At 37.2% G+C, this 14,083-nt stretch overlaps 1 protein-coding gene across 1 annotated transcript; it reads left to right on the forward strand.

Moving 5' to 3' along the window:
- Positions 1–6,119: 6,119 nt before the first annotated feature.
- On the forward strand, positions 6,120–10,683 carry LOC147614270 (putative aquaporin NIP5-1). The gene is made up of 5 exons (XM_086780842.1): positions 6,120–6,907; positions 7,359–7,583; positions 7,775–7,969; positions 8,773–8,834; positions 10,307–10,683. The coding sequence occupies exons 1-5, from the start codon at positions 6,668–6,670 to the stop codon at positions 10,503–10,505; spliced, it is 921 nt and encodes a 306-aa protein (XP_086636968.1). The 5' UTR covers positions 6,120–6,667; the 3' UTR covers positions 10,506–10,683.
- Positions 10,684–14,083: the final 3,400 nt, after the last annotated feature.

Raw genomic sequence — 14,083 nt, forward strand, 5'->3', positions numbered from 1 at the left:
TAAAATTTTTATTGCCAAGGCATATAAAAGCAATTGTGGTACCATCATGACTAGTTGAACTGCAAAAGAAAAAAGAATAACTCCCATTGTTGGACTGCAAAAGAAAAAAGAACAACTCCCATTAAACATGGAGTTCAGTACATACACCATGAGTAGTCTAGTATTACTCTCAAGAAGAACTTGCATATGAGGCAAGTTTCCTTGATTTTGCTTGCCCATGGAAATTGTGGCAATCTCATCTCTTCTATTCATCGAATTGCATGGGCATAAACTAGATATGGTAGTTTGTAGAAGGTATGTTGTCCTCTCCAGACATGCCTGACTTAAAATTATCTTCCATTAAAAATAAATAAATCACATCTTTGTCTTCCTCCTTATGTTAATGGTGTAGGTTCATTACTAGAGAAACAAAAGGACCTTAATAATTTCGCTCTTGTACATGAAGAATGAGGAATTAAAACATTATCAATATATGCACTAGTAAATATTCTCATTAGATCTAAAAATAAAAAATTATGTGTATATGTAAGGGATATAATTAATTTATACCTAAATTCAAATCAAAAGAAACATGAAACATGTAATAAGTTGTTGAAAAATATAAAGGATTCATTTAAACGCAAAGGAATGAAATTGAACAGAAGGTGTGGCTTTTAAAAAACTCTGAAATTTAAGAAACCATAAAACCTTTGGGTTATTGCATGTGATCAAAGAGTTTGAAAATGAAAGAATATAACCAAAGAGGTGCCTGATTTGTATGATGGTGAAACTTCATTTATGAAGATTTGGATGTGAATGTTAGATCTTTAAAGTGGAAGTATAATATAACATAAAAGGCAGTTCACATAAGCATGATTTGAAAGCTGATATAATTAAATGTACCAAGAAAATTAGTAGTTAAATGCATGTTTTTGGCACACTTCATAGGATGCATATTCTATCCCATGAATGATTATTGGATGTAATTTTTTTATAAACTTAAACATCCTCTTTAGAAAATTACAAATTCTTTTAAAATTATTTGTACATTCCAAAAAAATAGATTTCTTTCTTTTGTAAAGTGTCTAGACATATATATTTAAGAAAAAGTTATTTTGACTTGATCATGATTATTAATAGTATGGAATCCTTTGGCGATGCCATGGAATAGGTTCACAACATCCAAAATTTTCATGTAGAGATGGAAAAGACAAGACATGGACCAAAAGCATCCACCATATATTACTATAGTTAAACTAACCTTTCTACAAAGGCCTCTCTATAAAGTGATCATGGAGGATCAAAAAACAATTTTGCATACAAGGTTTGTAAAGCCCATGATAGATTGAACTTCGAAACATTTTTTATTGCATTGAGAAACCTATCCAAGGGCAAGGCTTCCCTCACATTATATATGACGTTATCTGGGAGGAGTTATGTTAGAGAATAAAACATGTCATTGGGGGAACCTCAAACATGTATCACACAAAGGTAGCTTATGGAGCTTTTGGGAGGTGCCGTGTTAGAGTAGAGAGCAGGTCCTTGGATTAGCTTCGCTAACAAACCTCACTCCTTAGGCCTATGTTTCCATGCCTTCATTCCTTCTCCACACACGTATCAACAAAAAAAAACTCTTTGAGAGAGAGAGAGAGAGAGAGAGAGAGAGAGAGAGAGAGAGAGAGAGAGAGAGAGAGAGAGAGAGAGAGAGAGAGAGAGAGAGAGAGAGAGAGAGAGAGAGCTATTTTTCTTGCTTAAGACCACCTCTAGCCACCCCTCCTACTCCTTGCCTACTTCTTGTCTATGTAAGGATATGGACCACCTATATTTTGGGTTCTTGTTTATATGGACCACCTATATTTTAGGTTCAAAGTAAATATATTGATATACTTTTAACAAATCCCTTTAATTTTTTACACCTATCCCTTAACGTACAATTATCTTACAACTTTTAAAAATACCTTTTAAACCTTCCCTAGCCTATGGTATTTCCTACACCATAAGACAAAACACTACCATCCATTCCTATAAATTGAATCTTTAATACGCTTTTAACCTATGGTTCTTCCTTCATACAAAGGGCATGTGTCTTTTATGTTCCACTCAAATGCCACATTCTTATCCCCCTAACCCAACCTTGCATATTATACACCTACACATGGTAATATCCACTTCCATCATCTAATAAGAAAAAATAAAGAAAAGCCACATAATACCGTATATCGATTCTCTCCATTTTCTTAATACTACAAATAAGTAGGACAGATAATAATACAAAACACTATTAAGATGTTCCCATAGTTTATTTTTCAAGGATAGTCAACTATTCATAGACCCTACACAATAACATATGATTCTTTGTTCTTTTAGTCTTAAAAAATATTAAAGCACAAAAGCTTTATCACAATATTATGAAGGTAAACACTCAAAGTCACTTTTGGACTGAGAAAAAGATATAGAGTGCTAAAATTATAATAGCTTTAGAGGTGGAGGCTCTTTATCCTAGAAAATCTATAAATCTTATGTATAACCACTTTAGAAACTCTAGAATGAAGTATCTCGTTATTGTCAACTATTGCATTGTTTTTAACACCCATTAAATAATTTAACTCTATTAAGCTTTTTCATTGACAAGAAATTAATTCATAATTACAACATAAACACATGGTTTTAATATATATATATATATATATATATATATATATATATATATATATATATATATATATGAGGTGAAACTTTTTACGAATAATATATAGAAGATATACTTGAGGTTCTAAAGAAAAAACCCTTGCCTTTTGTTGTGTAACTAAGCTAATGTGCCAAATAGAAGACTTAAAGTAATTGTGAGAGAGAGAGAGAGAGAGAGAGAGAGAGAGAGAGAGAGAGAGATCATATATGATATATATGTTGGCACCGAAGTGGGAGGACATGCATCTTGAACTTGAGATCGTTTGGTTAGTAGGCTTGTATGTGTGTGTGTGTGTGTGTGGAGAGAGAGAGAGAGAGAGAGAGAGAGAGAGAGAGAGAGAGAGAGAGAGGGAGGGAGGTTTTTTTTTGGGTTCTTTTGTGCTCATGTGCGTGTGTGCTTCCATGCCGCTGTCAACAGCTAGCAGAACCCAACACCTCTTGCATGGGACTTCAACACCTTATTGCTAGGTTGTATCTTCATTGGCAGGGAGGGAGGTTTCTATAGTCTAGGGAGCATCCTTTGGGCATTGAAGTAAAGAAAGAAAAAAGGGGTGTGTGTGTGTGCATCCTTTCTATAGATTAGTCTAGGGAGCATCCTTCTTTCTATAGATTAGTCTAGGGAGCATTCTTTGGGCATCAAAGTAAAGAGAGAAAAAAGGTGTATGTGTGTGTGTGTGTGTGTGTGTGTGTGAGAGAGAGAGAGAGAGAGAGAGAGAGAGAGAGAGAGGGGGGGGGGGATGTGCTTCCATAGAGTAGTTTAGGGAGCATCTTTTGGGCATAGAAGTAAAGGAAGGAGAAAAAAAGGGATGTGACATGTGATGGTGTGTGGAAAGAGGCATGGTCCTCGTGGACCACCAAAAGATAGGATATCTAGGCAAGTCCTGTCTCCTCTTGTACGCACGACCCCCACTTGGAAGCTAGAGTTAAAAGGAAAAAGTGGAGGAAGTGAGATATGATGATAAATAGCAGCTATATATATATACCTAGGTGGTAGTAGAAAAATGGGTCCCTCTTGAGACTCTAAAAACGTCTTTAATGGGGCATGAAAATTCATTAAATTAAGAAAATTTATTAAACTAACTCACGGACGTCCTCAAAATAGAATGACACAAAAAAAAAGTCCACATGATCAATTTCGAGATTAAAGAAAGAATTAGATCATGTTATACAAAGTCATCACTTTTTAATTAGCAATAATGTGAATCACAACGCAAAGAGTGCCATAACTCCATGGACAAGTCAACGGTAGATCAGGCTTTTTGATTAACACTGAGATTAACACACCATCACCTGGAAGATTGAGATTAATATATATAACTATTGTTGATATAGTTATATATTAATAATATTGAGATTAATATATATAACTATTATTGATATAGTTATATATTGTTGATATAGTTATATAACTATTGTTGATATAGTTATATATTAATAATATATATAACTATTGTTCCCCCCCCAAGAAAAGGAAGATTGCGATTAATGCATTAATTTCCGAGATTTATACATGCATTAAGTGCAACTGAAGCCCAAAGAAATTCAATAATCAAGCTTCTTTTCGCCCATTATGGTTTGATTAAGGATTTAATGCGAGCGATTCTTTGGCTGCACTTGCACTCTCTAAATTTCGAAATATAGTTTTGCAATTTTGGTAATTGAAAATGTGGTTTTTTAAATAAAAAATAAAACAAGAAAATGAGAGAAGACTGCATGGTTGACCGCCGTAGTACGCATGTGACATGTCCCTTGCACATACATATGTTAAAATAATCACTCACATAAATATATTAAAATAATCTAATGTATGTACACATGCGAGTGACTCTGCCACATGCACTTTTTAGGGTAGGTCTTAGCTATCCCCTTCATCATCTTCGTAAGAGGTGACGTGTATGCATGGATGCATGCATGAGGATGGAAGGCACATTCATATGCTTATGGTCATTGTATTTTCCTTACCTAAAATGTCCATGTTTAATTTAATTTTTATACTTGTTTTATATATTAAAAACTTCTAAAGGGCAACAACCAAGGGTTAACTAAATATAATGCCCATGTTTAACACCTTGCTACATACATACATACATACATACATATATATATATAAATATAGATATATAGACTTCTAAAATGCACCAACCTTTGGTTGAATTTAATGTATGTATGTCAATTGTTAGTTCAACCTTTCATTATTGAGCATAGAAAAAGGGCTTAGTTTATGGTTACAATGTTGTTTCTCCCCAAAAAAAGGTTTCTAGAGAATCATAATAGAATAATAAATCATCATGTTGCAAGTGAAACATGCCATTAAAAGAACCCCAAAAAAGTAGACGTCCAAGCAACATGTCATAGGAGCATGCATTTTTATAGAAGCAAGGAGAGGAAGATTCTTGGAAGATCAAAAAAGCCAAAAAAGTAGAAGAGACTCTTTCTACCCATGGATTTATCATATATTTTTCATGTCAAGTGAATGGCTCCTCATAATATATTGATAAGTAGTAGACTTTAATTATATTATTTTCATTGATTTTTTTATTTTTTTATTTGGGGGGGGGGGTGGCATTGTCTCTAATTTAAGGGAATTAGTGTGAGTAGAACTCTCCATAATATTTTGATAAATATATTTGTCTCGTATGTAAGAGAATTAGTGAGTCAGACACTAGACACTGGACTCTTCATAGTATTTTGATAAATATATATATATATATATATATATATTTGAAGGGGGGGATTGTCTCATATTCAAGGGAATTAGTGAGTACGACTAGTCCTTCACAGTATTTTGATAAATATATATATATATTTTTTGGGGGCATTGCCTCAAATTTAAGGGATTTAGTGAGTCAAGACACTGGACTCTCCATAATATTTTGATAAATATAATTTTCCTTGGGGGCCATTGTCTCAAATTTAAGGGAGTTAGTCAGAGACACTGGACTCTCCATAAGATAATTATAATTAATATATTTTAATAAATATAATTTACTTAGATCTATAGCTTCTCTATAAGAGGGCAATTTTTTTAAAAAAAAATTGGGGAAAAATAATTGTCAAATGTTAGAAGAAATCTTGAAATAATTGATAGCATCTCTATTCTTGCCATGGTTTCATCATCAGTGGCATCATCACCAGCACCCTCTGAGGCTAGTGAACACTTGAGCTACTCTCAGAGCACCATCTCCACCATCATCATCATCATCATCATCATCAACAACAACGACATTCATGCATTAAGCTTCCTTCTTTTATCATCATCATTATAATTCTTGCATTAGTGCTGCAGATTAGTACACACCTGCTAGTGACCATGGCACTGCCCACCACCATCCTTTTTACCCCCCCTAAGCAAGTTTAGCTCATTGACTAGCTAAATGTAGCTTACATTACTGGCTAATTCACCCTCTTCCACCCTTATAAACCTTGCACACACACATCATCGCCCCCTTTCTGCATCTTTTTGTCATCTAGGAAAAGAGAAGCCAGCTTGTACTACTGTTCTGTGGCTCACACCACCATAAAATGTGGCATAGCCTTTCTTCTCCTCCTCTGTGTTCTTGATCCCATCAGATTATTGCTCTGCTTTCCAAGCTTTTCTCTTGCTTTTCCTGCACTGAAGACCTTCGATCCTGGCTATGGCAGACCTCCCTAGACCCTAGCTGCTCTCTGTGTGTGCCCTACATGCTGCCCATAAGCTCTTCCAAGCAAGTTATCCCTTGATCTCTCTCAGCACCAAGCTGGCCCTCCCATCACTCCTGCCTTAATTACACTTTTATAAAAGCCTACCAACCATGTAAATTCAGCTCTAAGCCAGAAACATCCCCCAAAAAACCCCCCAAAAAAAACAAAAAAAAAAGCCTGTAGAAGCTTTAGCATCTTAGAATGTGGTTTTAAAAAAAAATTCAGAGACAGGGTTTGCAACCTCCACACAGGAGGAGTTCAAGGGCTTGTGAAAATTTAGTGTTGATTAAGGTTTTTAATTGATAATTAGTTAGTTATAATGGCAGACGGATATGGGGGTTCTACCCCTTCAACCCCCCAGACCCCCGTCACCCCACTGCCCTTGCTGTCTACTTCCAGGCATGCTGCTGCTGCTGCTCCAACACAGGTGACTCCATATAATAAGCCATCCATGCTGGCCAAATGCTTCTCCATTGACAATTGTGGATTAGGTGAGGAGATGGATTTCCCCAATGCATGTGTTCATCCTCAGTTGCCCTCAGTCTCTCTCACCAGAAAGGTAGCTTTCTTTCAATTTGCATTTATTTCTCTTAATTTTATGATTAATGGGGGGGGGGGGGGGGGACAAATGGCTGTTTCTTTGATCAGTTGACATTGATTAGCTAGTCATTAGCTACTGGCTTAAGTAGGATTGATTGTAAGTATGTGTTAATTTTGTAGTCTAGCATTGAATGAACGGGCATCAATTTTATATGCTGCACACCATGTAGTGGTTTGGCAACTGGTTAATTTTGTAGTTTAGCATTCAATGAATGGGCATCAATTTTATGTGCTGCCCACCATGTAGTGTTTTGGGCAACTTAAGTACCACAGTCAGAAATGGGTATTGATATGCAAGGATAGCTGTTAGTTGTGCTTTTTGATCAGAATGGTGCATTTTTGAGAGATGGATATTGGATAAAGGATGGCACTGATGGTGCTTTTGATGCCTAAAAATATTTTTGATGAAGGTGGGGGCAGAGTTCGTTGGGACCTTCATTTTGATATTTGTTGCAACAGCCTCTGTCATTGTGGATGAGAAGACAGGGGGCTCAGTGACCACAGTGGGCAATGCCGCGGCCGCAGGCCTGGCCGTGATGATAGTCATCCTCTCCGTCGGCCACATCTCAGGGGCCCACTTGAACCCATCCCTCACCATTGCCTTTGCAGCTCTGCGCCACTTCCCATGGGTGCAGGTATGCCTCTCATCTCCCAACCCATTAATCATGTCAAAAATTGCAACATAGTTCATAAAGAGGCTGTTTAGCATTCTATAATTGCTTGATTAGCATTCTATCATTGCTTCCATATCCAGCAGAGGTTGATTAGTATTCTCTATGATTGATTTCATATCATTGGCCCTCACCCTGGTGGGTTTACCCCCCAGGTTCCTGCCTATCTTGCAGCACAGATAGTTGGCTCCATATGTGCCTCATTTGCTCTCAAAGGGATTTTCCATCCAGATCTTCATGGAGGGGTCACTGTCCCATCAGGCACCGAACCGCAATCCTTCGTCCTCGAGTTCGTCATAAGCTTCAACCTCATGTTCGTTGTGACCGCCGTAGCCACAGACACCAGAGCTGTAACATCATCTTCACCTGCTTTTGTCCATTCACATAAAATAAAGCATAAACTAATCTTTTGGGTTCTCATCAATCATTGTGTCAAAAAGAATGCATGCATTTGTTAATTCCATCACATGATGAATGTGTAGGATGATTCCATCACATGATGACTTAGACTACATGTATATTCCTTTGGATGATGATGCTGCATTTGTTAATGGTATTGTTTTAGCTTGCATGGGATCCCAGCAAATGATGCATGCATTTCTTTAAGCTTGCAAAGGATCCCAGCAAATGATGCATGCATTTCTTTAAGCTTGCAAAGGATCCACATCCAATGATGTGTGCATTTTTAAAGGCTTGCATAGAATACCATCCAATAATTCATGCATGTCTTTTAGCATGCAGAGGACCTCATCAAATGATGCATGTATTTATTAAGCTGCCTGCAATGTCATCATGTAGAACATATGTTTGTTAATGGGATGCTTAATCCCATGATTTTTGAACTTGTGTGGAATCCCATCAAACAATGCTTAATGGGATGTAAAACATATGTTTGTTAATGGGATGCTTAATCCATGATTTTTGAACTTGTGTGGAATCCCATCAAACAATGCATGTATTTGGTAGCATACCTAGCATTACATCACATAAAACATGTTATAATGAAACCATTTCTTCTCATTCTATGCATGTGTTGACCATCAAAATAGCACAAGTATTGTTTAACCCCTCATTAAGGCTATTGAATGTATGTTGCTAGGTGTGATTAGCTTAAGAGATTGACCTTAATCTTACCATTTTATAAAACTTTCAGGTTGGTGAATTGGCTGGAATAGCTGTGGGTGCCACGGTCATGATGAATATACTTATTTCTGGGTACTACTTTTGCACAAATTAATGCCCTACCTTTACCTTGGAAATAAAAGATTTCAAAAAGTGGGTAGAAAAAGTTTGTATCTTTTTGCTAAAAAAGAGAGAAAAGAAGTGGAACTTGACATATGTTGTAAATGCATGCAAGAAGTGAGGAAGGTTGGCCAATATTAAATAAATGTAGTGTACTTGTCAAGGCTAGTAATATGGTGGACTTTTTCCCCCTTCCATAAAAACAAGCTAAAAGAAAATAATTTACATGTATTAAGTTAATGCAAGAAAGCATGGAAAACTATATACAAACATTACATACAAAAGAGAGACAACACACATGGACTTGTGTATGTGTATGTGTATGTGCATTTGATAAGAAATCCTTAACATGCATACATGTATACATATATAATATGCATAAAAGGATCTAGGTATATTTAATGAAAAGCATGCACATATATAGAACCCAAGGAAAAAGGGCATGATTGCAAGATAAGGACACATGATATGTGTATGTATATGCACATATGTATATACATATGTGCATACATGTAAAATATATGTATAGGCATCAAAATATTGACAATATACACCCTTTTCTTTTCACCCCTTTTTGTAGAGCAAGGGAAAGGAATGGGCGAGACTCGAACCCGCGTCGTCGGGGGAGGGGGGGAAGCTTATTGCATTATCCACCCGACTATTGTCCCCACCCCATGAAAGTCAAAGTTCAAATCAAGGCTTTGTTAAAATACCTATACTTTTGGTATATTAAGAAGGGGTGAACCTCATTGTCACATCACAAACAAGCACCACACACGCATGCGGGTTGTGCATGAGGGAGAAAAATAAATAAAAGAAGAAAGAAGAAGAAGAAGAAAACATAGTCTATGTTGCATGTAAATGTACATAAAACAAAAAAGCATGTCAACTCAAACACACTAGATTGTCGGCAAGCCAAAAAAGAAACCAAAAAATAAAACATAAAAGCATGTCATAGTATATAGATAGACACTAAACAAAGCCACGTTTGTGATAATCATAAAAAACTAAATGTGAATTATTCAAGAGCTATATTTCATATATATATATATATAAAAGCCACGTTTGTGATGATCATCAAAAACTACATGTGCATTATTCAAGAGTTATATTTCATTCATTCATATATATATATGTATATATATATATATATATGTATGTATGTATATAGAATGCATGCATGGGGCGGCACTAGTCATAAAAAAAGATAAGGGTTGACTAGGTACAGCAGCTTTGAAGTATGTGTATGTATGTGCAGACCTCGACATGACCAAGGCATGTATGTATATATGTGTGTATGGAGATGCGCGCGCGCGTGTGAGAGAGAGAGAGAGAGAGAGAGAGAATGCATGTGGGTAAGGTATTCATGTGTGGAGCATGAAAAAGGCTGAAACCGTTGACATGTGGGGGGTGGTGGTTGGGTTGTGTTGTCGCTGTGTGTGCAGTGCCACGTCAGGGGGATCGATGAACCCGGTTCGCACGCTCGGGCCCGCCATCGCTGCCAACACCTACCGCGGCCTCTGGCTCTACATGGTGGGCCCCATCCTGGGCGCCCTCGCCGGCGCCGCGGCCTACTCCCTTGTCCGCCTCAAGGAAGGTGACGCGCCCGGTTCCGCCCGCTCCGGCCGAAGCTTCCGACGTTGATAAGAAATTATTATATCAACAATAGCTTTCTATTTTAAACTTCATATAAATAAATAGATCTTTGACCAAAGATACTATATAAAATATATATGTTAGCTTGACAAACTCAATTTGAATAAGGCATAGAGGCTCCATGCTTCCATGCTCCCTGTTTGACATGTGAGAGAGCTTCCTATTATAAGGTATTGATTGCTTCTTTTGTATGTTTTATGGAATAATGCGTGTGTGTGTGTGTGTGTGTGGGGGGGGTGTGTGTGCTCGCAGACACGCATGGGCGTAGTGCATGTGTTGTATGATGTCTATGCATAGTTCACACTTTTATTCTTTTACTCATGTTAGCATCACCTTTTTTATGAAATTAGAGTAGGGTATTGATTTCTTCTTGTTGGTGTGCATTGTGTGTGCGTGTGGGGGGTGCACGTGCGTGTGCATGGGTATAGTGCATGTGTCCTATGATGTCTACACATAGTCTTTTACTCATGTTACTATCACCTTTTAGTCTTTTACTCATGTTACCATCATGATCCTTTTAGTCTTTTACACATGTAGCATTAATGGCCTTACATGATTTTTAACTTGTTCAAAAAGCTAAACCATACTTATTTTAGCACTACCAAAGGGAGTGTCTATGTATCATTTTATGATGGGATTATTAACACTAGATAATTGCAAGTTTTTTTTATTTTACATGCTCTCTCTCTCTCTCTCTCTCTCTCTCTCTCACACACACACACACACACACACACACACACACACACACACACAGAGGGAAGAAGAGAGAGGTAGAAAGAGAGAGCTCTCTTTCTACCTTCTCAATGTGATCCCTCTATGTTAGCCTTGTTAAATTTCTCATGCAAGCTCCTTTCTTTACTTGTGCGTTTAAAATTTACAGTGGGATGCATAGCTTTAGTATCTCATGGGTAGGGATAGCTAACATTATTATTTAACTATCTATTAATTAATTAGTAGACTGGCATAGCTAGTGTATATTTAAATACTAGACTTGGGATGTTGAATGAACATCTACCATGGCCTATTAATAAGGTATTGATTGCTTCTTTTGTATGTTTTATGGAATGGTGTGTGTGTGTGTGTGTGCACACGCACACACATGGCATAGTGCTCGTGTTGTATGATGTCTATGCATAGTTTACACTTTTATTCTTTTACTCATGTTAGCATCACCTTTTTTAATGAAATTAGAGTAGGATATTGATTTCTTCTTGTTGGTGTGCATTGTGTGTGTGTGCAGGGGGTGCACGTGTATGTGCATGGGCATAGTGCATGTTTCCTATGATGTCTATGCATAGTCTAAACTCTTTTACTCATGTTATCATTAATTTTTAGTCTTTTACACATGTAGCATTAATGGCCTTACATGATTTTTAACTTGTTCAAAAAGCTAAACCATACTTATTTGCACTACAAAAGGAAGTGTCTATGTATCATTTTATGATGGGATTATCAACACTAGATAATTGCCAGATATTGTATATTTTGTTGAGATTACAAGCTCGATGATGACAGCTAGAGCCAGGCGCACGATATGTGCTGGCATGGTAGATAGCAGCATGTGTGTGGCAATAAATGGTCACGTCCAGCTGGCCACAATGTGTGGACATTAGATAGGGTCATTTGGTGTGTGAACACATCACATTTAGTGTGTGGTGTGTAGTTCTCTTCTATTATGCATTGTGTGAGTGTGGATATGGCTTCTCTCTTTGGTTAGGGTTACACTAATGGATTAGGGTTTGCTCTCTTGTGTGTGTGCTCTCTCTTTATCAGTCTTTTATCATGGTATCAGAGCTTGGTGCTCTCTATTAGGGTTTTGTGAGTAAGTAAAGAAGAGGAAAAATTTTTGTTTTGGAGCTATCCATTGGAGCTTGGAGCAAAGAGAAACTGGGAGCACACCCCTACTCAACAGATCTAAAAGCTAAGTACCACAGGTAAGCAAAGCTAAACACCCTTGAGTGGATTGCAGGTGATTTGACACAAGCAAAGTAAGATTTGAGTTGCTTAAAGCAAGTGAAAATTCTAGTTTTTTGCAAGCTTTAATGGAAAGCTTAAGAGCTTGATTGCAAGAGGTAAATGCATGTATTAGTTGAAGGGCACATGTATCTAGCATTGATGAATGGAATAGCAATGCATATGCAATCCCCTTGCTTGATTTGGAGCAAATCTATGTGATATTAAAGAGGTCAAATTCTAGTTTTTGAGCTACACAAGAACATAGGATGTATTAAAGAAATTGGAGCCATTGGAGAGTCAACCTATGCACATTGGTGTGATTAGGGTATAGCACAAGGTCCCATATGCTTGCCACACACAACCATGTCATTGTAGAGTAATTAAATCATCAACAAAGGGGCTAGAAATCAGCACAGAAATCCACTGTGGAGAAGAAAAATTGAAGCAAGCCCAAATGGATGCATATCATGCATAATGAGCTTAGCATTTGGACCCTACATATGTATGTATCTTTTGATAGAACCCACAAGCACTAATTTGGGTGCAATGATACAAAACAAGCTACATTAAATAGGTTTAGCAGAGCTGTCAAAACTGAGATTAGTAAACAGAGCTTCACTAAATTAGCAATTACTCTCTCCTCTTTCAAAATTGGACTGATTCCTTGCATACGCAGTTAGAGCACATTGATACAAATCCAATGAATGCATGGGCCTGAGATTCGGATGCATATCGAGTGAATTGAAAGTGGATTAGTGTGGGTAATTAAGAGTTTACAAGTTCCCAACCAAAACAAAGAGCTATTTTTGGCATGTACTTGGCACTTTTTGAGCTTGGATGATGTGTAGATGCTACATGGAGGATGTATGGATGTTACTGCATATCGTCCACACTTGATTTGATCATTTCCCAGTGCTTTGGAAGATTGGAAGGCTGGAAAAACCGGTTACAACAAGGCAAAGTGGACTGTTTGTACATAGTTGAGCTCAAATGCTATGTGGATGATCTTGTATGCATAATATGAGCAAATTAAAGGTTTCTGAAAAGTGGAGGACTGTTTTGGACGCATTTCTCAGAATTTATGAGCGGCGCCAGGTTGTTTTCAGCATTTGCAAAAACAGTGTTTTTGAATCCAAGAAGTTATCGCCATAAAAATTTACAAACAGTGTTTTTGAATCCAAGAAGTTATCGCCATAAACTTTTTGGCTATGTGGACAGTATTGGTGCCGAGGTTTATATGTGTATGTGCATGTCTGAGTTGATTATTGAAAATCCTCAATGAACATTGTGGTAAACAAAATGAGTGACAGTCTTGATAAAATTGTTGGTGAGAAGCTTGACAGGCACAACTTCCGCATTTGGAAGTATCGTATGACAAATTTTCTCAAAGACAAAGGCCTATGGAACTTGGTGACAGGTGATGAGGCGGAGCCAAGGGTTCCCTAAATGAATGCAACATCTGCCCAGCAGCAGCTTACAGCACATCAAAATTGGACAGAGATGGCCTTCAAAGTGTTGCATTACTTCTCGATATGTGTTACAAACACCATGTTATGCCATATATAGGATGCACAAAATCCCAAGGATGCATGGGATACTTTGGTAAAGTT

The sequence above is a fragment of the Cibotium barometz genome, chromosome 42 (assembly GCF_041138505.1).
Source record: "Cibotium barometz isolate CiBa-2024 chromosome 42, ASM4113850v1, whole genome shotgun sequence".
Classification (NCBI taxonomy): Eukaryota; Viridiplantae; Streptophyta; class Polypodiopsida; order Cyatheales; family Cibotiaceae; genus Cibotium; species Cibotium barometz.